This window comes from Convolutriloba macropyga, chromosome 5 (genome assembly GCF_964194025.1).
Source record: "Convolutriloba macropyga chromosome 5, txConMacr16.3, whole genome shotgun sequence".
NCBI lineage: Eukaryota > Metazoa > Xenacoelomorpha > Acoela > Convolutidae > Convolutriloba > Convolutriloba macropyga.
In genome coordinates, this window is record NC_134472.1 from 8,102,169 (window position 1) to 8,128,149 (window position 25,981).

General features: G+C 38.3%; 1 protein-coding gene across 1 annotated transcript in view; it reads right to left on the reverse strand.

Annotated features, from left to right (window-relative positions):
* Window positions 1–22,889, reverse strand: part of LOC142339756 (sialin-like) — a 35,660-nt gene extending 12,771 nt beyond the window's left edge. The window contains exons 1-4 of the mRNA XM_075390012.1: window positions 22,435–22,889; window positions 4,051–4,280; window positions 2,988–3,156; window positions 1,924–2,140 (exon numbers count right to left, since the gene is read on the reverse strand). Coding sequence (XP_075246127.1) covers window positions 1,924–2,140; window positions 2,988–3,156; window positions 4,051–4,280; window positions 22,435–22,750 — 932 coding nt within the window. The 5' untranslated portion in view covers window positions 22,751–22,889. The remainder of the gene's footprint in view (window positions 1–1,923; window positions 2,141–2,987; window positions 3,157–4,050; window positions 4,281–22,434) is intronic.
* Between the last annotated feature and the right edge of the window lie 3,092 nt (window positions 22,890–25,981).

Here is a 25,981-nt window from a genome sequence, read left to right on the forward strand (position 1 = left end):
CTATGCGGAAAACGACTTCTGCGATATCTTCAAGGTTCAAAAGGTTTAAAACTTAATTACACAAAAAAGGCTAGTTATGATTTAGTGGGGGAAAGTGATGCAGACTGCTTTGGAGATGTGAACGACAGAAAATCAACAACGGGCTATTACTTCAAGCTCAGCGGACGTGGCGCAGCACTCAGCTGGGGTGTCAGGAAGCAGGCCACAGTTGCTCTTTCTTCATCAGAAGCAGAATATCAGGGCATGGCAGCAGCAGTTCGGGAAGCACTATACCTGAAACAACTTCTAGAGGATTTTGGCATCCAACAGAAACGTCCAATGGCAATTGGAGAGGAAAACAAAAGTTGCATCAGACTTTGCCAAAACCCAGTCATGCACAAGAGGAGCAAGCACATCGAGGCAAAGTTTCATTTCACTCGGGACAAGACGGAGGATGAGACTATTTCAATTCATTACGTTCCTACAGACAAAATGGCAGCGGACATCTTCACAAAGTCCTTACCCGTTCCGAAAGTGGAAACATTTTGATGGGAACAGATTCTACGCAATCAGCTCAAGTTTGAGCGGGGGTGTTAGAATTTTGATTCGAGTTGCAGACTTAAACTTAGTATTATTAGAAAGTTTAACTTACCAAATTAATCTGACAGAGGTAAACTGATTCAAGTCACCAATACTGATATAAATGAATCTTCAAGAAATAAGGCTGTGAATCAACACTCGGTTCAAACTGATGATTCTAGATTACTATTATTAGAGTTAGATTAATTGATGTAAAATCTTCCCAGCAAGTATTAAATGATTATGATATCTCCGGAAGTGAGAATGAATTCTTAGAAAAGTGCAAATGCATTCCATTTGGTTCTCTTTGCGACTGATTCGCACAAACAAACCATATTGGGTAACCCTTGCGACCCCCACTATAAATCATGGTGCTTAGATTAGTTTTGTATCTTGACTTTTCACACTGATAATGGGTATATATACAGCTGATTTTTGAGTCCTTTTTCATCTCCAAAATCAAATCACCATCTTGATCTAATAATCAGATCTCTCCTGTAAATCTCTAAATTCTACTGTAAAATATCATTCTTGTTATTCTCTCATTTTGAGAAATTAATTTTTTCTACTTAGTTAGAAACGCTTTTTATTCCGCTTGCGAAAACCCATAACCCAACACTAGTCGAAGCCAAGAACAAACTATTCACACTCAGCTGACTCCTCTTCAAATTAGGAAATATGAAATTAGCAAAAAAAATTGTAGGAAGGGGTCTAAAAATCCTCCAAATGATGAAACTATACCAGCTCGGCAGTTTTTGTGAAACACTTCCTTAAAAGACTGGTTTTTTATGAGAAGCAAAATTATCAGACCAACAAGTGAACAAGCCCAAAAATTGCTTAAAAGTCTAACAAGATCCAAATAATAGCTAAAAATACTAACTTGAGGAACTTTAAAAAAAATATGTTGAGGGAGTCTAAAATTCCTCCAAATGATGAAACTATACCTGCATGGCCATTTTTTGGTAAAATATATTTTTAAAAGACTGGTAGAGCTCCAAGAGCGCCGAACACAATTTATCTCGATTTTGACGAAAAGGATAATTGTCAGACAAAAACTGGGAACGCAAAAAATTGCTTGAAAAAGACAAACAGGACCCAAATAATTGCAACAAATAATAGTTAGGTTAAAAGAGCAATTTGTAGACCAATCAAAGAATAAATTAATTCCACGGATACGCATAGCATGCTGAACTCAATAACATAAACTAAATTAGGTGTTTGTACAATTATCTGTAAAGCGAAACGCGGGTTTGCGGGAGGACTGAGCGACAACAGCCCGGCGTTTTTTCGATTAAACTCAATAAGGGATTTCCAAATTCTCAAGTGAACATTTGGGAATCTTTGAAGAATCAAATTTACACGAACCATGGGAACTTTGGTAGAGTTCTGTTGTAGCTTATTGTGGATGATGTTGAAGCTTTATTTGAGTAAGTAGTAACATGGCAGTGAGTGAGAGCGGATTCCCCTGTGATGTAGTAGAGTTCCTCAGAGGAGATCCTGGGATGAACAGATGGAGAATCGGCTGCTATTCTGCACCAGAACAAAATCCACACCATCGAAATAAGTCCATGAAGGTAGAACACTGGAACAAAAAATACCATGATTAGAAGCAATTTTAATTCTTTGCTGCTCGATAGCAAAATTTTTCCATATTATAATGAGTTACTAGGGTGCAAACGTGGGTTGTTACAAGTCGAATCCAAATCATAACATTAGAAGTCAAAAGGTAATAATTACCATCATGAAAATATAAACTCTAGCTCGTCCCTTGAACGTTGATATTAAACATAATTGAGACACGATTCGGTGTTTATCCGTCTTTTCATTCATCTTAGCTTGACTTTCATAGCCCAAGCTGGACACCATGAATGCTTTTGATACAAGACGACTACAAAACAGCTTACCTCAACTCCGTTTCAAAAATATAACATTTGTTTCAGAAAGTTTTTGATCGCGCTGAAATGCTAAGAACTCAGCTTTCGCTCCCCTATACGGGACCAGATGTCAATACTCTTTTAGATCACATAGCGCTTTTGTGTTGACTAAGGGAAACAAGATGTTTGAAGTTACATTGCATAGCGATGCATGTTGAAGTCTGCTAAATAACTTGAAGATAAGCGCAAATTGATGCAACAAATCCAGGTCCAAGAAATAACCCCCTGGAAAATTACCCCTAGTTGGATTCTAATAAGAAAAATTCCTCAGAAACCCCAATGTTAACGTTGAAATTTGGTCCTGATAATTTTTTCTGCTGTGAGAGTTTCATATCAAGTTCCACAGGCCGGAAAGGCATGCCCAAGACCTGCAAGGCATGTTAAAACACACAGCTCCTAAACAGTCAAGTTGGGGGTTCATTTCCGTGGTGATATTTTTTTCGAAACCGATCAAATTCAGAAATTTTTACATTTTTCGGGAATCTTTTCGCTAACCGAGGGGCCATCCGTCGAGGAAGTCGAGAGAGCAAAGATATCCGGCTACGATGGGAGACACAATGTTGCCAGCATCGGCACCAGACCCAATCAAGGAGGAATAGAAGCTCCTTTCGTAGACTGGTGCCCACACTCCCATCAAGTGATTCATAGACACAAACACCACACCCTGAACTGGGAAAAGTGACCGTGGTTGCCATTTTATCATAATTTAAAAATAAATCGATTAACGTCGGACGAATTGCTCTCAAACTCCGGTCGATGCAAACAATTTAGAAGGGCGCATAGGCTAGAAGAACTATGATGTAAAAATTTCTGACCATGGAGGGGTTCGAACCCTTACCCTCCCTAATGAGACTCTTTCACGTTAACCAATAAGCTACACGGGCTACTCCCGCTCAGCTTTCACAATCGGATTGATTTTAGCATCAGTCTTAATTTTTGAATGCTTGCAATTAAAATCACTCTAAAAAATCAAAAACTGATTTGTGAAAAAGTCATTCTAGACGACAACGGTCACGCAAAAATTTTGCATAAAAATATACAAGGTTATATTAGTTGCTTCAATTTTTGTTGGAGAGAAATTAATCAGTTAGTACAATAGATATACGAATTAGTATACATGAGTAGTATCTATGTAGGATAGCTCCTAGACCAGGAAAGACACAGGACAGATCCAATAGTTCATTTAGACAAACATTTCTACGTATCATTCGTGCACTTGAGCTTTCGTCAAAAATTTTCAACCCGATTTTGATAGAACTTATGACAAACTGGTCTGTACTTTGCCACGCCTACCGTAACGGTGATGCCATATTTATGCTGCTCAAAACTTACGTGCATATTATCTCCATTTGAGATAATGCCCCCGAGTCGTCATTAATTGCTTGCACAAAATGATCGAGTGATGCTTGCACGAAATTTTAGGTGACCAAATTTTCTCAAAACAGGACACAGAAAGGGATCTAAAATCGTCATTTTCGAGCGTACTGTATAATTTTATCATTTCACTGCCGCGTTACGGCAAATAATTTTACATAATTACTGAATGGCAATCACGTGCCTGGACTAGTCCCATTAGAAACCTCAGCACACATAGTGACGTCACTCCGGCATAAGCCATGACAGGGGTCAACAGGGTACAGATGCCAGTGCCGAACACGCCCACTCCGAACGTTACTTTTCCTCCGAAGTGTCTGGCGATGAAAGCGGCAGGGAATTGGGTTATGACGTATCCGTAGAAAAACGCTGCCAAGACGTCTCCTTGCTCTTTCACACTCCAGTCAAACGTTCCTAATCATTAGAGTTTCATTAAATAATATTCATAGAACGTAAACAATTGAATCTTCTGCAGGTTAACAAGGGACGATTTTTTGGCGTGTAATATTGTCATATGCTTACACATATTATTATATATTATCCACAATAAAGAAGTAAAAGCAGACAAAAATAGAACAACGCAATAATGACGAAAACAATTTCTATTGGCCGAGAAAGAAACTGGGAACTGATTAACTTTTATACTTTAGTTGGATTTAGATATACTACTACAGAAGAAGACAGGCACGCTTAGATAATTAGAGAAGGACACTACTCGATATTGCCTTCAACTTAATTCCACATATTTTTATGATTAACACGGAAAAATTTATTTGATTACTTAGTCTCTCTTTGTAACCGATAAATACTGTAAAGGGAATCATCCCTTATAATCTTTTGAATGAATTGTATTGTCTCATCTTAACATCTCTTTAATTATAGTCTGAAGAAATAAAAGAAGCACGATCGCCGGCCCATGCATCCAATTCCACGTCATACTTATTCTTTTATTAACACAACGCTCGCAACAATAACTTGCTTCTTTACGACTTCAAATTGATAGCCTATACATATAATGCCCATACGGAATATGCCTAATAATAGCAACGGTAATCAACACAATAAGTAATTACCAAAAGTAGAGAGAATAGGCGCACTACAATTAAGGTTATCACATGGTGACAGTCGTTGAAGTCATCAGACAATTGAAGAGACTGAGCATTAAGAGAAGAATTCAACGAAGACGGGTCTCTCCATACCAACAACTCACCTTCTTCAAACCTGCAGACAAGCAGTTCCCGATAGTGATTGGCAAGACACAGTCAGAGGTGGAGACACATTCAGACACAAACAACTAGACACAGGCAAGTTTTTATGACATTTTATCTATAAGAGCTAAGTAAACAGTACTAAAAACATGGCAGATGCTAATCAGGCAGTCCCTCCAGTTATTGTTCAAAATAATGCCTTTAGAATACCAACTAACATAACACTGCCCAAGTTTTCTGGAGCCCCCAATGAGGATATTGTTAAATTTTCAAGACAATTAGCTTCATCTCTAGAAATAGGTAACATCCCTGCAGAAATGCAGCATCACTACCTGCATTTGAACTTATCGGGAGGAGCATTAGCTTTTTATCAACAGCTGCCGGAAGAGATACAAGAAAACTTTGAAAGGGCACTTGAAAGGCTCTACCAGAGATATAACCCGGCAAATCATACTCAATTGTACAAGATTCAATTCCATGCCCGTAAATTTCAGCAGGGAACTGAACAACCAGCCGATTTTTTAACTGAATTACAACGCTTAGCTCTATATGCTTTCCCTGACATCGAAGCTAACCCCGAACAACATGTACAGCAAGAAAATCGAAATGTCGAACGAACAAGACGAGTACGAGATGCCTTCATAAAAGGCCTACCGCAGAAACACCAACGTAAATTACTCCAAGAACCAGAGACAACAACAGTTCAAGATCTCTGTGAAAAGTATACACAACGACTGATGCTCGAAAATCTCCTTCCAGAAAATGATGTTGTCACAGCGTTCAACCAAGTTGCGCCGCCAGCACTAAGCGAATCAGAGAGAGATACATCAGAAATTCTTCAGAAATTGGAAGAAATGAAAAAACAAATAGACGAAATGGACAAAGCAACAAAAAGCAGTACATCAGATCAGCAAGGACGCAGCAAAAACCATAATTTTCAGAAACAAAACTTTCCCAATAAATGGAATCAACAAAATCTCAACCAAAACTTTGTAAATCGCAATCAGAATCGCGCACCTGCACCAGCACTATTCTGTCAACCCCGTTTTGCAAATCAAGGACAGTTTTACCGCAATAGACCAGTATGCAAGGGTTGCAACAAGACTGGACACTCGATCTCCAAATGTTGGCATATAAACCCTCACCTCAGACCACAGTTCCTCCCATACAATACCATTAATAACCAAAACCAACAGAATAAACAAGCCAGTTTCAACACGGTTGAGTATATTCCAAACAATGTGGAAAATTTTAGTGAATATTTTGTCGCGCCCGGGTGCAATCAGCAGCCTCAAATGATGAGTAGTCATGGAGCCTTGAGCAACCAGACGTACCAAAAAAACTACTAAAGCCACGTCATTTAATTCCTATTAACCAACAAAATACTAATAAAAATGAAACTCTTTTTTCTACATAACGTCTGTGAAGACAGAAAAAATAAAGTGATTGCCGTCTCGACAAAAAAACCACTTCTTTTCTATGTCCCGTTTATAACACAAAATTACACGCATGAAGCCTGTCTCGATACAGGAGCTTTCCATAGCGCAATGAGTTTCAAAACATTACAAAAAATAAAACAACTAAGCCCTGATAACATCGTATCGATCAAACAGGAACAACAGAAGTTTGTCTCAGTGGCAAATAAATCGCCCGTGAAAATATTGAGCACAGCGGTCATAAAATTTACCCTATCAAATATTGAATACATCGAACCGTTTCTCATAGCCCCTAACCTGACAAACACATTAATAGGACTACCATTTTTTGAGAAAAATAACATTCTCATCGATGCGAAACACAGAATTCTGATAACGCAAGACCTAAGTCTACACTTAAATATGATCCAGAACAAAGCAGGCGAAAAGCAACATTGCCGAACACCAAAAAAACCTTTTGCTCTGTACACAGTGAAGAAACTTACAATTCCACCAGACTGCCAAGAGTTGATACAATGCGACTTAACTGATCACCCAGAAATGAGAAACAAAACTGGAGTTGTGGAGCCTTCCATCAAGTTTGAAGGAAAGACAGGGCTGTGTATTACATCGTCACTTAGCCGTATTGATGAAAATGGACTAACAACAATTGCAGCAATCAACGTACAACCTTATATGATAACTATACCTGCAAAAACAATAGTAGCAACGTTTAAATTACTTACTCCTGAACAAGCAGAATACCTAGTTCCACTTGAACCAGCTCTTTTACAGTCAGAAGATCTACATAACAATTTACAGAACTTAATTGAAATCAAAAACAAAACCGACGCAAGTAAGCCTAAACACGCGGAGAAACCTTGGTTTCCAACTCCTGAAACGTGTAAAGACCCATCAAGATTAAACAAAATCGAGCGCCGAATTTACGATTCGCTATGTGACTTTAAACTGAAACAAGAACTGGACCCGAAACGTTCTGAACAAGAACGACTAGAATTTTTAACGAAATTTAATTGGAGCCAAAGTATCTTCAGCGAAAACGAAAAACACAAGATGGAAAATCTCCTTGTAGAATTCCACGACATCTTTGCCAGACATCGATTTGACGTCGGGCTGAACACCGCCTTCAAGGCAAAATTAACTCCTGAAAATAATATGCCAATCTATGCTCCCAATCCACAGACACCAGTTCATTTGCGAGAAGATTTACTTGTAGAGCTAGCCCTAATGCAATACTTCGATATTGTAACAACACTGCCCTACTCAAAATACTCCAGCCCAATATTTGCCAAGAGAAAACCAAACGGCAAGTTAAGAATTTTAATTGACTTGAGAAAAATCAACTTCCTCCTACGACACGACTATAGTAACAACAATTTCCCCGTCGCTACAATGACAGATGCTGGACAGCACCTAGCAAATAAGAGTATTTTTGCAAAACTTGATTGTAGTCAAGCCTATTTTTCTATTGGAATGGCCGATGAATTAAGTGTACAACTTCTTGCATTTAATTTTCGCTCACGAACTTGGGCATTTAAACGCCTAGCACAAGGCCTAAGCCGTTCGCCAACAATTTTCAGTTCCTGCATTCGACACCATTTGGAAAGATGTATTGCCACGGATAAGTGTTATTCATTCTTTGACGACATCGGAGCAGGCGCCAACAGCGGAGAAGAGCTGATAAAAAACTTGAGAGAGATATTTAAATGCGTCCGCAACGCAGGATTACGATTATCAATGGACAAATGCCAATTTGGCGTAAAAACCATCGACTTCTTGGGCCACACAATAAACCAGCAAGGCACTACTCCCAACAAAGAAAAAGTAAACAATTTTTTGAAAAAACTGAAGATGCCGAAAACCCTTAAGCAAATCCGCCGACTGATCGGATTTGTACAATTCTTTAAGAGTTACATACCGAACTTAACAAATCAGCTTCGCCCATTTTATTCATTGCTCCGGAATGACAACGCAATTATCATAACACACGAGCATGAAAAAGCATTAGAGGAAATTACCTTTTCGCTCAAAAAGGCCTGTGAACGTACTCTAAGGATAGCTCAAAAAGATCTACAGTACATCATTCTGGCTGACGCAAGTCACTATGCTGCAGGATATGTACTACTTATTGAAGACTATTGTGAGAACCAAGCAGGAAAGAAAATAAAAAACTATGCTCCCGTGTCTTTCGGATCAAGACTTTTCACCCCAAATCAGTTGAAGCTATCAATGTACTGCAAGGAATTTCTGGCAACAGTGTAAGCACTAGAAACATTTGAGGCAAATATCTGGGGACGACAAAATATCCAATTATATTATTAACAGATAACAAAAGCCTAACACGGTTTTTTCAGTCAAAGACCCTCCCTCCTAGTTTATGGTCGAAAGCGGAATATTTTATGAGTTTTAACCTCATCTTAGGCCATATACCAGGGCGAGCGAATGCAGCGGCAGATTATCTTTCACGAATGTATGTCAATCCCGACACTAAATTCAAACTGCAGTTGAAAGACCGACTGCCCATTCATGATGTCGAAATAGAAATCACACCCAAACAACCAGATAACACACTCTCCTCAATAAAAAATGCTAATTTGGAACACAATGAGGAAAAACAGTGCATAGAAGAACAATTAAAACCAGAAGTCTTCATAATAACGCTAGCCCATCTTCTCACAGACGAGAACATCCTTACAGAAGCAATTAAATTTACAACAAAAGAAAAACGAACTCTCAACGCACTATATCTGAACAACCCACTGGACTCGCCAGATCTTTCGGAGAAGTACTCAACGCTCAATATGCAGGAGGAACAACGAAAAGACAAAGATATCACTGAGACACTAATATGGTTGCGAAGAAAACGAACACCAACATCGAAATACCTCAATTTCGACTTACAAAAATACCGTAAGCAATTTAAAAGGTTAACTGTTAACAATAACGTTCTTTATCGACAATACTTCAATCACATTGGCAACATCTCACACTTACAACTATGTGTACCAAAGCACTTGAGGACTGAACTAATATATCGCCTCCATAATTCAAAACAAAAAGGCCATCAGGGAATCTCAAACACTCTTGTAGAATTACGTAAAGGCTTCTACTTTCCCGGATATCAAGAGAGCATTCGTGACTACATCAGTAATTGCACAACTTGTCACCAAGCCAAAAATGCCAAACTTACATCACAGAGACCCCCTCTTCAACCTGTTTCGGCGCTACAATTCTATCCTGAGGACATGATGCAAGTTGACATAGTAGGAAAACTACCCGAATGCAAAGGGTACAAATACATCTTGTCGGCAATGGATGTGTTCTCCAAATACCTTTTTGCAATCCCAATAAAGCACCCCGACGCTAGCACTGTAGCTAGACACTTAACAGATTTATTCCTTCAACATTCCTACATTCCACGAAGCATACTCTGTGACAAAGGTTCCGTCTTCACAAGTAACCTAATCAAGGAGCTTGCACAAATGCTGGAAATCAAAATTGAGAATGCTTCTGTTAAACACGCACAAACAATTGGACTGTTAGAAAGAGCCCACGGACCTTTAAAAAAGTATCTTCGAATCTACGAAAACCTTAATTCAAGACAGTGGCCACAGTTAGCAACACCTGCGGCCTACGCTCACAATACTCGGTACCATGCTTCAATAGGATGCACACCATCTTTCATTTTTCACGGAAGAGAGCCATTTGGTGCCCTAGAGCTTCGATTCAACACACAGAACTTACAAAACAAACAACCAAAATACGACTTCAACATCGAACTACACAACAAAATGCAACATATATTTCAACAAGAGCACGAAAACTTACTTTCGTCGTATCACAAGTATCGTGAATACTATGATAGGAAAGCAAGGGCACAACCACTACGACCTAAAAGTTATTGCTCACTTTTACACCCAATTTTAAATACTCAATCAGAAAAAATGAAGAGATTACAATGCAAATTTCAGTTATTATATCGAGTTGAGAGAGCCCTGACCAATTCTAACTATCTTATCCGCAAAGTGGGAACAAACCATACACAAATTGCGCACCGTATTCGATTACGTCCGATCAAACCACAGCATCAAATAAACGACCTTGAAATAATTGATCCAAAAAATTTCAGCTGTGATCCATCAATTGAGAAAGATGCTAGGGAACCCGAACTCTTGGACCAGCAAATTGACCGTCTTGGTTTTTTCCCTTTTGCGCGAATGCCCCATGCTAACCAGACGCCTACAGTTACCTTCCAACTTCCATTTCCACGGCGAAGAGAAGCTGAGCAATTGCCTTCAGCACAACCGACTAATGAAAACTCCCCTATATTGACTTCTAGCACATTTTTTAGCAGCCCAAGCAGAAGAACCTCCCTACCTACTTCAACGACATTAAGTAGCCCGACAGTATCGAGGCCCCAAACACCAATCGAAACTAACTACAACTTGGACGAGAGTCATTTATTCACTCCACCAACTGCATCAACTCCCCAATTAACACAAGGGAACATAACTGCGTCACCGAATGTATCACCAACACAAACAGAGAATTCAGAAGTGTTCATAGTTGAAAACCAGGGACCAATTACACCACCGTTTAGACAACCGGAGGTAATCAGAGTTCCAGAACACCAAGGTTCAAGAATTAATCACCAACATAGTCCAGGCCAACCTTTCACTAATACACAACCAACTCTCCACCAATCCCCAATGTTCGCCCCTTTTTATGCTAGACCACCTTTCGTGCGCCCACCGGCAAGCCTAGTTACTCACAACAGACCTCAAAATATGGGAATCATTGGAAATCCCGATACACCTCCTTTGCCACCCCGTCGGACTTCGTCCCGCATCCGCAGTCAAACGGAGTTCTATAATAATCCTATACATCATGACGCAACGCGCATGCCTAGACGGTAAATACTTAATTACGCCACAACCAACAGCACAAATGAAGCAAGCACAAACACTTGAAATCAGAAAAAAAAGCGATAGAATCTTTAAAACAAAACGAAAACAAATTAACAGTTTCCTGGACAATCTAAGAAAAAAATCTATAACTTTCCCGTTACTAATTTTTTATAACCAAAAAGAACTCTACTACATCCGCTCTAACAGTGGGAGAGTAGTAGAAGCAACCCCGAAGATCGAAAAGCTGTTTAAAACCCGAAAACTAGCGACAGTACCGAAAAACCGAACCAAAATACTACTAAAAATCATGCAAAAATGCTCACAAGATAAAAACTTGACACTCTAGGCGCCTTCGCAGGGCGCGAACTAACCGAACGTGACCTGGGGAACGTTCATACGCCAATTCTCAAGCTTGAACAATCTGTGCGGGAAGAAAAATCGAAAAAATTAACAAAAAGATCATAACGACCTCAACTAGCCTTCGGAAAAAGTGGCTGGAGTCAAAAATACTGTTAGTACAGTCCCAGATTTACCATATGGGTACCAAAATAGCCGGATCTTGAGGTCTAGGGGAAAAAATTTGAGAAAATCGAAAATTTTTTTTCCAAAGTTGCCCAACCGTCACTAATTTATCCGCCTAAGTGCTGAACACCCAAAAACAGCCATTTTTCGGAACACCTACAAGGCCAAAACGGTAAATGGCCCTCGAAAATTACCCTGCCGCCGTCGGAAGGTCGTTAGCAACCAATTGGACACATCTAGCGATGAAAATCAAGCAAATGAACTGAAGAATGCACTTAAAACGGCGGAAAAATGAGTAAAAACCGCGACGGAAACACAATCTTCCAAACATAAAGTGCCATAAAGCAACAAAAACCCATATATACCTACTTCTATTAGCTCTGCTATAGTAAGCAGCAGTAGGCATTACCGTAGAACATATAAAAAAAGCAGTGGAATCTCACCCTACTTAAAAACAATACGAAAACGTCACCCTAGCACACCAGAGAACTACGAAAATATAAAAAAAACCAACATTTCAAAACAATTTAACCACGCTAGAACAATGCAAATAGTACAACAAGCAATGCTGCAACATATTATAGAGCATCCAATAGTCCTTAGTTAGGTTCAAAGTGTCCAAACACTCAAAAGACACAAAAACAAAAAAATCAAGAAAAAGTTGCAAAAATAAATTTGTTGATCTAACCCTTTATTACATACGAAGCAGCCAGTGCCACTAGAATGACGCTATCCCCTCACCAAAAAACCTTAGCTTCAAACGTATGGTTCGGCTTTTTCGAATTTTTTGCTTGCTTCAGAGCAAACATTGCAAATATCACAAGACACAAAGCAGCAACAACAACAAATACAACAAATTACATAACTTTACTTACTCATCAGTTTAAAGTTTCTTCTGTTTTTTCTCCTTGAAGGTCACTGGTTTTGCGGCTCGTTTCACTGGATTTCGTCGCTCAACAGCAGATATACAGCTGGAAGCAGCAAACGATCCGTCCTCACTATAAAGCACAACAAATTTGAGGAAAACCCAACGTAAAACAAAATCTGAGCCTTTGCTCAATGCAATAAGCCGCTAGTACCTGCCAGTTGGCAGCTCCAGGAGCGGCTCGCAATGATGCGCACACCGGTTTCCCATTTCTTGATACACGTTATGAAAAACGAAGGCTGCGCCATTCGTGGAATTTCGCTTATGGGGATATTTCACCCAGGCACCTCCTTGTGCGTATTGCCAGTATACCAGTACATCTACGCCAGTGGCATAAGCAATTCCAAGAAACTAAAAGCAACGACAAAACTGAAATTGATGAATCGAAGAAAAATTAACTAGCACAGCATTTCATTTACCCACTGCTCAGAGCAACCACGTCCCCGGTACTGCATCTCATAGCCAACCATAAACTCATTGACGTTTTGATCGATAGTATCCCGACAGAGAGATTTAAACATTTCAGTCTTCATCTCTCTGCCAATGGATTGACGAATAACATCACAGTCACGATCAGAACGGGAGCAATCTAGCAGAAAGAACATTTTCACACTGAGTAAACATAACTTAAAACAGTTTTAACGAATGTTCTTTACCGGAAACAAAACCAGTTAAGTGGAAGAACAAGGTAGAAATAACACATTCCCCATTGCCCTCTGCGTTATCCAGCCTCACATTCCTCCATTCGGGAACGCCCAGTGTCACCACCGCTCGCTCCTCCAGGACGGTACAGCGCCAGAACTGCAGTCCGAAACGCTGACACAAAGCAACCCTGGTCTCTTTTGGAACGCTGTAGCAGCGAGGACGAAAGCTGGAATTGTCCCGAATGAAGCACGGTATGCACTGATGAATGTAGCTGCAAAGAAAACACGTGGCAACTATGGATACAAACTCTTAGCAACAGTTTCCTCCGCTTATTGGATGAAAACAATTACAATCAATTTCTCCTCACATTCACTACATGACTGTGTTATCCTCCCCACTACATCAGGTAAGGATAACACAACAACAGAAGATCTTATCTCCCCTCTCATTGGGAAAGAAAGACCTATGTAACATTCAATACCTGCGCACAAACCGCTCGAAGCCACCACAGAACTTGGGTATAGCTAAACCAGTTGCACTCAACACAGAGACGATGTCCTGCACCTTCTTCTTTGATGTGTGCGTCCCATCTTCCGTCACGTGATGATCCTCAACAATCCAATCAATCTCGCCTGGAAGTGGGATCAATTGACCATCGAAGAGAGGCAGATCATCGATGTTGAGAGTACAATTTTCCAACCGTCTCCGGAAACGGACTCTCATGTCCGCAGTTGTCAGTTCGGAGCGATTGCGCAATGTACCATCCTGCAACTGATCAATAATGGCAAAATACAAATGAGGGTCCATTTGATCTGAAAACAATTTTTTTATTCAACAAACATTATCAAAAAGACTACTCAAGCTTCAAGGTTAATGAATCACTCTTTAAAAGCCGTTAAAGGGAAACATGTTGTTAGTCCGTTACTACCGCACTTAGTCATAGTCTGTGAAAAACGAAAAACCTTCTCAAATCAATTAAGATAACATCAAATTTTCCCAGACAGTTTTTGCATCAGACTCCACTCAGGGCAGACAACCAGTCTCCTACAGCCCTAAAACAATAAAACAGGGCACCTGAAGCCAAATTTTTCCCTCGCCGAAGAGACGATTTTCCCAGGCGGACTGAGGAAAGTCTGAGGAAAGATAACACAAAACTAATTGAATTTAAATTAAATCACGGAAGTTAGAGCTGTCACTCAAAACAAAAAGGAGGGAAAAATTGCAAAGTATTAGCAACTAAAAGCAATTTAATTAACTATCCCTCTCCAATTCCCCTTCCTTATCACAAAGCAGGCGGGAAAATTATCCCGGAACAAAAAAAGAATTTAATTGACCACCAGGTTGGATGAGATTATATTACAACTCCGACCTGAATATCGTCAGAGCTAAAGTTAACAGAACTCAATTACTCCTCTCAATCCTATTGGCCGCTCAGTCAAATACTCTTTCAATAGGCCAAAATTTATTTCCAACAATTTAATTGCCAAAAATTAAACAAACAAATCAGTTATCGGAAACATCTTTTAAAAACTAAATGCCCGTTAGAAATTATTGTTATTTTTGCGCAGCGCACAGTAACCTTATACCTGATCTCTTCCTACGTAAACTTCAATCAATTCCTTCCTTCCTTCAATCAACTTATCAATATTTTGAAAATATACACTACGCTCGCCATCTAACATATACTCAAACTTGGTCTTATCTTGCCTACAATCCACAAGCAACAACAGACGAGGCTGAATACTACACTTATTTGGGAGACGAGTTTTTCTTCCGTATCTACTCAAGTGGCTTTGCTCTAGCGAAAAGCTTGCCAGTAGCCCTAGACGACGATGAAGACGACGAGTTGGAAATAACAAACAACATACTACAGCCAATTGTCGACCCCAGATTTTTTGCGCCGGACCCTACACCAATCCAGCTGCCTCCCGGAGTCTTAAGTCCCGAGTCAACATCAGCCGATTCAGCCTTCTCAGAAGAAGAAGAACATATGTCAGAGTAAACAAACAGGTAAAAAGAGTATTTTTTTGCTTAAATTCTCAGTGAATTGACTCCTAGGCTCCCAGTTCATCAGAGAAAACACAAAGAGCAACAAAAAAATGACTTTAAAAACAGAAAAAGTCCAAATATTGACAATATTTTTCCTCCTTATGGGAGAACTTCGTCCAACTTCTACTGAGTTCGAAGAAACCAGACCTGTTTGGCCAGAACACGAAATAGATAATTCCGGAATTGATTTTACCCCAATCAAACAAGTATTAATGGCCGATAAATATATTAACGTTGATTTCGGAGTTCCATTCCCTAGTTACAACACTACATTAAATGGGAAAAATATAACAGAACAAATAGAACAAATTTCAACTATGCTATATCACCTTTGGACAAGAACAGGTTATAATTGTTTTCTACATTCTGCTTTGAATGACACAGATCATTTCAAATACGATACATTGCTAGATTTGGTCAGAGCAGAACATCGAAAAGCCATGGATGATGTCACTAACATACGCGACGAAATCCACGAGGTTCTCTCATCAAGAGTGAACCCTATAGATACATATGGAACAACGTCAGGCCGAAGCAGGAGAGCAATTGGTCTCGGAGCAATTGCTGCGCTCACTGTTGGCTCTTTAGCAGCAGGCCTAGGAACAGGCTCCGCACTCGGATGTGCCTTTAAGTCTTTTCTTGGTGGTTGTGGAAAACAAGCAAAAGAAAACAAAGAAAATCCTAAAATACTTGCCCAGAACTTCGAATCATTGAAGGACGCTTGGGCCAAAACAACTTTGCAAAATCAACAAAAATTCTATTTAGTTGGATCTGAACTTCGTGACCTTAAGAAGACGCAACAAGAAATGTCAAATACAGTCAACTTGAACTTCGAAATTATCGACACTAAATTTGAAGCACTTATAAACAGAACAAGATTGGTGGAAGAATGTGAAAATTTTCTATATGTTCGTGACCAACGTCTTCACATTGAAACAAACTTGGTCTCAATGCTATTAACCTTTTACAACAACATCAAAGCTTATAGATCGGCAGCATATGCGTATCGCATTACAATCCTTAACAGCATAACAACAATGACAAATAAAAGAATCCCTATGGCGCTATTACCAAAAGAAGACTTTGAGAGTATCTTGCTAGATATATCTGATGAACTCGTGAACAACGGACAGAAGCTAACTTTAGCGATTCCACCGAAGCAAATACTCACTTACTACGAAACCCAACTACTCCAAAGGGTCGAAACAACCGACATTGGCCTAGTTTTCCAAGTTTCAATACCACTCGCCTCAGTCGAAACAGAAATGACAGTTTTTAAGGCTACACCAATTCCAATGCCGGATGAAAACAACCCAGGTATGGCAACTATCTGGGATATTGAAACAGAATATTTAGCTCAACAAGGCGACAACCAAGTTCTCTTGACGAAAGAGCAACTTGATACTTGTGTTGGATCGCCGGCCATAGGTATCTGTACGAATGGCTTCCCCATAGAGAAAAACCACAAATCATGTCTCAGCTCACTTATATACCGCGACACCCATGCAGTTGTGAAAAACTGCAATATTAAATCACTTCAACTACCAATGTACGAAAAGGCAGAAAACTTAGGACATGGCGTATGGCTAATAACGTCCTTTACGTCTAATTACCAACTAACGGAATCAATTCCGTCTGAGTATCCGGGTCAAGTTGCTCGAACGAAAAATCACAAAGGATGTCTATCATGCATTTTTATCTTAGAATGCGGACATACCCTATCTGGGCCTAACATAAAAATTACATCAGATTTATCTGCCTGCAAACGAATACCCCCAATATGGATAGATTTAAAACTGTCCGATCCACGGAAACGCATTTTTACTGAAATACCTGAGCTGAAAGAATTGCCACATATGCCCACAATAAATGCAGCAAAAGAAGAAATGATGAAGGACATCAGGAAAAAACTATCAAAATTACCAACGCCGTCATTCAACGAAGTGCAACTGTCAGCCATAGCAATGGAGACCGCATATACACTTCAAACAATCAGACCCCAATTTTCGGATAATTTTACATCATCCGATTCGACCTTTAGACAAATTGTTTTATGGATTTTCTCAGCAATTTTTGCATTTATACTTCATACTCTGATAACTTATGCATACCATAAATATTTACAAGTTCACACTAAATTTCCTTTTAGGTCACAATTCAGAGGGAGGACAATGTTCTCCAAACCCATGACGGTGGTCGACCAAGACGACTACAATTATTTGACGAAGCACCCAGACTGCCCCTTGTGGAAGGAAACGTTTGGACTCCCCATTTCTAGAGCAACCGCTTTGAAAGACGACATGGCCAGTATTCACGCCCCGGTTAACCCTATTTCTTCCTTTGTCTACCCACAATTGGCTACATTAAGGAACCAACAAGTGCAACTACAAACTCTGCCAACAGACAAAGGCTCGAAGTTCACAGATTTTGATCAGGAGACCAGTGCCCCCGAGTACAGTGTCATCTAGGAAAAAAAACCCAAAACCCAAAAGTTTTCCAGAAAAAGGACGGCAATCCAAAAAAAAGAAACAAATGACGATGAGTGGCTTAAACTAATGAAACTATATTTTGTATACAAAATTTTCCTAAGTCCGGTAGTGTCATATGCTTACACATATTATTATATATTATCCACAATAAAGAAGTAAAAGCAGACAAAAATAGAACAACGCAATAATGACGAAAACAATTTCTATTGGCCGAGAAAGAAACTGGGAACTGATTAACTTTTATACTTTAGTTGGATTTAGATATACTACTACAGAAGAAGACAGGCACGCTTAGATAATTAGAGAAGGACACTACTCGATATTGCCTTCAACTTAATTCCACATATTTTTATGATTAACACGGAAAAATTTATTTGATTACTTAGTCTCTCTTTGTAACCGATAAATACTGTAAAGGGAATCATCCCTTATAATCTTTTGAATGAATTGTATTGTCTCATCTTAACATCTCTTTAATTATAGTCTGAAGAAATAAAAGAAGCACGATCGCCGGCCCATGCATCCAATTCCACGTCATACTTATTCTTTTATTAACACAACGCTCGCAACAATAACTTGCTTCTTTACGACTTCAAATTGATAGCCTATACATATAATGCCCATACGGAATATGCCTAATAATAGCAACGGTAATCAACACAATAAGTAATTACCAAAAGTAGAGAGAATAGGCGCACTACAATTAAGGTTATCACAAATATTAACATCCAAAAACTTCTTAAGGCTATTGCCAGAGATCACTTACGCTTGTTTTGAATATATGAATTCATTTTGCGGAACTACAGAAACTGCATGCCACAAGGACGCACGAAAAGCTGTTAAATCTTTATCACGTGGCCCGGTAAAAAACAATAATAATTCTAAGACATCAAAAGAATAAGTAATCCAATAAACATCTGAATTTGAAAACGGTCAAAGAAATTCGAAGGATCGTCCTCAACAAAATCAAACCACTGATTACCTAATTCTTCAGTCTTAAGCTTTCTTCTGTGAGAGCACACAGTTTTCGAGTAAGATTGTTAAATCTGACAATTTGACATGTGATAAGCGCAAACCTCGAGGTTTCAGAAAAATATAATACAAACATACCCGGCAGATTGCCGGAAAACAGCCGTCGTTGATTCCAATAAGCATGATTGGGATTGAAAGAATAGAAGATATTGAAGAAAAAAAAGATTTTTGTACGAAAACATTTTTTAAGTCCGATTTATTTTGATGTCATTTCATAGTTGAACATACTTCTGTTTCTTAGAGAGAGGCTACAGGGGCTACTATCAATACCAATACGCATTAGAGATGGTACCTAAGACTTATAGGAACGACGTTCAAATAGCGAGCATCTAAAAAATTGGGCTTTATGGGTTTATCCCGTTTCTATTTCTGACTTCAATTTTTTATACTGACTGTTCATTTTGAGTTGCTTTGCTGAGCAAATGATGTTCACAATCACTTTTAGCAGAATGAGAGAAGAGAGAAACTAGCCTAGAGAAGTCAAAAAATTTTCTCGCAAAAGCGGCAAAATGAGGTAAAGCGAAACATTTTTTTGTTCGACGAAGTACAAAAACATAACAGGACAAGACCTGACGTACAACTCAAAGAATTTTCGTTAAGTAAACAGAAAACTAGACATAGAACGGACTATGAATGGATTGCAAAACCCATTTAGAAAAAAAAATCCGATCCAAAAAATCGAAAACAGTAAAAAATCAAAGTGAAATTGCCGCATGTGAAAAAAACCACTAACGCGAATTTTTGTTCAAACACCGTATTCTCTCTCTACTTCAAAATTAGAGCAAATAAATTTCACGCCGCAAAACCACTCGATTTTCCACTTCCTGCTTCGGCGTGACCAAAATCACTACTCCAATTTGACTTCAAAAATCATGAAAATGTGTGAACAGATCTTAAAAAAAAAGAAAGCGCCCCAATACAATTCAAATTCTTTGAATTGTAAAAAAAGAATTGTAAAACAGCCGACTCAGAAGATGAGGGCGGCTATTAATTAGTTAAACCAATTATCTTGTTCAAAAAATTGGATCTTTTCTGTTTGTGCCCCCCCCCCCCCCAACTTCAAGCTTAGTGGGTGCAGACATACTATTTGCATCTCAACGAATTGCGTGCATATTTCTACATAGTGATTTACTATGTAATAACACGTGCTCTAACTGAGAGGGAGGGGTGCATAAAACGTACTGGGGGCGGGGGTACAGACGGAAAGGATCCAAAATATTACAATCAAAACGACTGGTTTTCATCATTTTGCCAGTTTGAGTAGCTCAAAGCACGGGGTTGTCTAAAATCGATTACAAAGCAATTGATAATAATTCTCGGCTTTTGCTCCTATCCGCGTTCCAAAAACTGTTTTACTACCTAAAGAATAAAAGTTCATGTCTGTATTTTGAGCAATTTTCAGCTATTAATAACGTCAACGAAGTTATTGAAAACATTACGTCCCAGCTATTGAAAACGTCCCAGCTATTGAAAACTTTAAAATGACTGCAGAAACACTGGGATTGCTTTTTGTTGATGTTTGATCAAGAAAGTGTTTCGGGGTATTTGATTTCTAGATCGAGGCGATATTTGATCACGGATTTGAACTAATGATAATATTTTCTTTCATACGTGAAAGTCAAGAAACTGTAGTTTAGTAATCTGAGAAAAAGGAGAACAAAAATGTGTTCTCGGAAACAATGAAAAAAGATAGCACGTGTTCGTTTCAAAATGCAATATATGGCATTCCATACTAATTCATAAAATTTGCTCTGAGGTATGTTTTTACGACTCGAAGAGGAGTAATGGTAACCTACAGTTATTTCCTTTTTAGCTGAAGTTTGTTCAAGACTTGAACTTTGATCTCTTTGTTTTCGAGCACTGACTTGGTTTTGAACGATGAACTTTAACAGACATACCCCCACCCCTCACCTACTTAAACACCATCGACCTACCCTCAACTATCAATCCCACCCCCTCGTGTCTTTTGTTTTTCTTGCGTCATATTTTGATTTAGGTAGGTCAGAGATTAAGCTGCACGACTCTTCAAGTAGATTCCCGTATTCTACTGGCTATGTTTTTGAGCATGATTGTAATTTGAGCATGATTTTCATTATTGTGAAGGCGTTAAAAAGCAAAAACTAAAAAAGAATTAGAATTCAGCACCAAAATGACCACATGGTTTAAATAAAAACGAAAAACTACGAAACAACTGGTTTATCGGAAGTCAAATTGCGGGATGTGAAATAGAAACATGGCCTATGCACTCAAAATTTGTCCAGTTCTTTTTCTCACTTCACTCAAAAACTAGTTGCCAATTTGCATTCAAGTGTCATTGCATTAGGTTACCAAAAACCATTCGATAATCAGAACGGAATAAGCGAACCCCTACAACAAAAAATTTGGCTAACATTAATTCCTACTTCACCTTGAGCTCTGTTAAAACAAAACACTTAAATATCATATTGCCAACTTGAAAAATGGCATTCTATTTACGTTTAAATACTCATCACAACATTTTACAAAAATTACGTTTATTCAACTCAATTGGCATTGTTATCACTTTAATTGAGAAAAACCATCCATTGCACGAATAAAACAGATTGCCCAATATACCTTTGAAAGAAACTTACTAGTCAATAGCATTTTGATTACAATAGACAGGGCGGAGTTCAAAAGCTTCAAACAAAAAAAATCGAAAATGAGCTTTTTAAAACTTAATAACTAGAAAAGCTATTAGAAGCCATTCTCGTTATACAAATTTCATTTTGAGCTTGAATTGGGCTAAAGAAACTTGACATGAGCTTGAAATTTGTTAAAAACCCCAGAGATGTTGGACAAAATGTGATCACCTAATTCACCCTTCAACTCACTAAATGGGGTTCCATACCTCCCGAAATTAACCTATTCATAAAATTAAACCTCATGAGTTTTGGTGGAAAATATTTTTAGCAACTAGCAGAGCTCAAAAAACGCAGAAGAGACTTGATCACTTCAGGCGTTACCAGTTTATGCGGTTTTTGCGTACGAAAAGTCACACGTCAGATTAAAAAATGTCTAGCGAACAATTGCATAAAATTGCAGAAAAAACCAACAGTACACAAATATTTGCTAAAACCTTCGTTTGAGATCAAGTAGACTTTTTATTTTCGCTACATTGCTGTAAATTGACTTCAAATATCATACTGGTTGAGGTAAGACCCAAGAAATATTGTGGCCAGAATAGACTTGTTCTTAGCATTAAAAAAGTTAAGATTTGCACCACTTACCTCTCATTGGTATCCGTTATCGCCATCCGTTATGATCACTTCCAAGCTATTATCAGTTGCTTGTTACTTAGTGTAAGAAGATTATGTCAAATTGTTCCCGAACTCACCATGATTTTGTGATATAATCTTAGTTACAGGACTCAGGTCTCTGTCAGATCCAGGAACGGGACAGTCTTCGTTGAAAGTTTCATTCTTCTGCTGTTTCACAACCATTTCATTAATCGCAACACTTAGAATAATTCTCGAAGAGTAACATAGAAAATAACCGACGATTCCTGCGTATGCTATACAATTCCGAGCAGCAAAAAAGTCATTACGATGAATATTGATTTTTGTCGATTTCGACGCGACAGTGGATTCTGTATTTAAAGGAATTGTTTCGTGAGTCATGGCGGAAGAGCCAGTGGATTTTGTAGATAGCATTTTTCAGAGTCAAAATTCAGCAGTATTGATCAACCTTACCATGCGCGCCCTCTAGCCAATTCTTCGAATGTAAACACCGCCAAGGCAAAATATTTCTAATTCTATTAGTAATGACTACAAAGACCTTACCGCTGTTCACAGCCAACACTTAAGATGAACTTTCCATTCAAACTATTTACTAAACCAAAATGTCCAGTAGAAAGATGAATAAACAAACCAACACTCTGATGTCAAGGTTTTGCCAATAATCAGCCTTTCCAAAGCTCATGGTCTTGAAAGTGCTTTAATTAAACAGGACATTCGTACTGTTGGTTCTGGCACGATGCTACTTCCCTATAAACAATGACGACTATAATTAACAAAGATATCGAGTCCTCTAAATTCACCACAAAAAACGTAACGGCTCTACCGATTGTCATCTTTTGCCATTTGGAGATTTTCCTAATGTAATTTTGAAACCGATCACGGAAAAATCAGAAAGCTCGAATGAGTCTGAGCGTAGCACAGAATCTCCCACTTCTGCACTTGACTACAAATTTCTTATAGTAAGGTTGTTGCAAAAAAGTAAGCATCTTGCAAAAGTTAAAAAGCCTCTTTTACAAAAAAGTGATGATTGAAAAGACTACAATTTATCACAAGGCCTATATAACTTCGAAGAACTTATGCAAAGGGAAATAACCGACCGAATTGCTCTCAAACGACTGGCGAGCGGTTAGCTTCGTCAGTAGCTAGTTTCAGTTTAGGGGGGCCATCTTTAGCTAGATTGAAGGGGGTTTGGGGGTAAGAAGGAGGTCAACATCTAAGATCCACCCTTCAAACTATGTATTTATCCCGATAGCAGTTTTGTTGAATCGCATACGTATAGTTTTAAAGCCGATAGGCTCTAAAAGAAATTAATGCCTACAGGCGTTACTTGTTTATCCCGTTTTTGAAGACAAGAAGTCAAACGGGTCAGGTGACACATCAGTCAGGCGGAAAATTGCAATAAGACGAGATCGCTAAGGTAATTGCTACAGATTTCATTTGACAGCAATTAATAATAAGGTAGGGAAAAAAAATTCTCATCAAAAAGATACAGACATTAGAAATAATTGTGGGCAAAACATGACTTTTCAGATCGCAACTAAGAGAAGTAAACAGTCTACAAAACAATGATGCAACAAAATAATTTCATGTAGGCAAAATTTGCTAGCATCAATTCAAAATAAGTGAAAGCAAAATAATTAAAACCGGTATCTATCAATTGTATCAAGGTTATGCGACTGTAGGGCCAAGGAATCTTATGTGCGTACAAAAAACATTTCAATCAAAATTATAATGATTACGTATGGTATAAGATCAGAAAATAATTGAGGCAATAAAAAAATTCAGAAGCACATGTTTTTCTTTTAAGTCACTGATTTCTTGATGTCATGAAACTGGTTGACTATTCGCGGGTTATTGTTTAAACTTTGTGAACTTGTATCCAAAACAAACGGATGTATTTTGATGTATGACATCTGACGTTCGAATAAAAATAGGCTAAAAAAATTGTATTTTTTTATTATTCTGTAATTTACAGATTGAAAACCATCAACCACGAATTAATTCTAGAAAAACTGAAAAAGAAGACTTGGAAAAATGGAAAGGTTGGCAAACGCAATTTGAAAAATCTGGAATTAATGTCAGTTAATTCTACAGCTTTGTACAGGAAACGTAGTTAAAATAATTATTTTAAACCAAATTATTTTAAACCACTAAAAAATACACCTATTTCAACCAAATAAAAAGATTAGACCTGAAAGCGTTCACATCAATCAAGTACCAATCCATGGCTACTTCCTTAATTGGTCAACCTTTTCAAAACCTTTAGGTTGAAGTATGCAAACATTTTTCTCAATTGGTGCATTCAAGTACGCTGTTTTGATGTCCATTGGTTTGGGAATACCACCTAAATTTGTCACCATTTGAAGTATGATGCGTATGATACCGATTCTAGTTGTTGATGAATATATGTCTTTGTTATCAATACCTTGTTGTTGACTATAACCTTTTACCACAAAACGTGCTTTGTGTTTAGTGACATTACCATCACTATCATATTTGTTAGCAAAAAGCCATTTGCTCCCAATTGCTTTCACATTTTCTGGAAGAGGATCTAACTCCCAAACGTGGTTTTCAACTAACGAATATTGTAATTGCATTGCGTCTTGCCAGTTTTCATTTTTAAAGGCTTCATTAGTGTTTCGAGGGAGTTCAGCAAAACAATTCAAGATTTCCTCCCCTTCTACAGAAAACTCATAAAGTGTATTCCGGTTATGTCGAACTGATATACGAAGAGGTGATATTTGACTGTCTACTGTTTCCTCATTCAGAATTGCAACAGGTTCAATGCAAAGATCTGTCTCATTATCATCACCAAAGTTAAATTTGGCTACTGAGGGATCATCCGAAGAAAGTTGAATGTGATCGTTTTTAGCTTTACAGAACATATCCTCGTGAAAATTCGCATAGTAATCTTTTAATTTTCTTGCTCGTCTGGAATCCTCTAAACGTTTTGCTGTTATTTGAAAATCCCAGAAAAACTACTTCCTGAGCATGATGCTCAAGTTTTCCCCGAAACTGCTTTTCGATGTAGCTAAAGGCCTTACAGCCAAAGAACTTTACAAAAGAAACGTTTGGTTTGGATCCAGACACTTTTTCGTAAGGTATTTCTCCAATTGCAGAGTGAAAACAGTTGTTTTTGATGTAAAAAGCGTAGTTCTTTGCATAGGTCCAGTATTCTTTTCCCAATCCTGCGTTATTCAACAAAAATCTTGTCATGTCGGTAGTAGTCCCCCATTTTCTCTCTACTTTGTCATTTTCCTCTGGTGTATAAGGTGCTTAATTTTCAAGTCAACTTAATTTTACGACAGAAGCTGGAAAATTGACTAGAAGAAAACTCTTTTGCGCCGTCACTTACAAGTGCTTGAGGTGAACCTAAATCAGCACAAAACTGCTGGAAATACTGGAGGAAATTGTCGCGAGTCTTCATAAAGTAAACTTTCGAAAGTCTGGAAAAACTGTCAACAAAAGAAAATGCATATCTAGGATTGTCAACTGATACAGGTGTCACTGGTCCTAAAATATCAACATAAACATTATCAAGCGCGTTTTTTACTCTGTCAATGCTATCTTCTGGAACTGGTTTACGATTAGCTTTGGGTAATTCATAAGTATCGCACTTCAATTCACAATTATCATTTTTGTCCA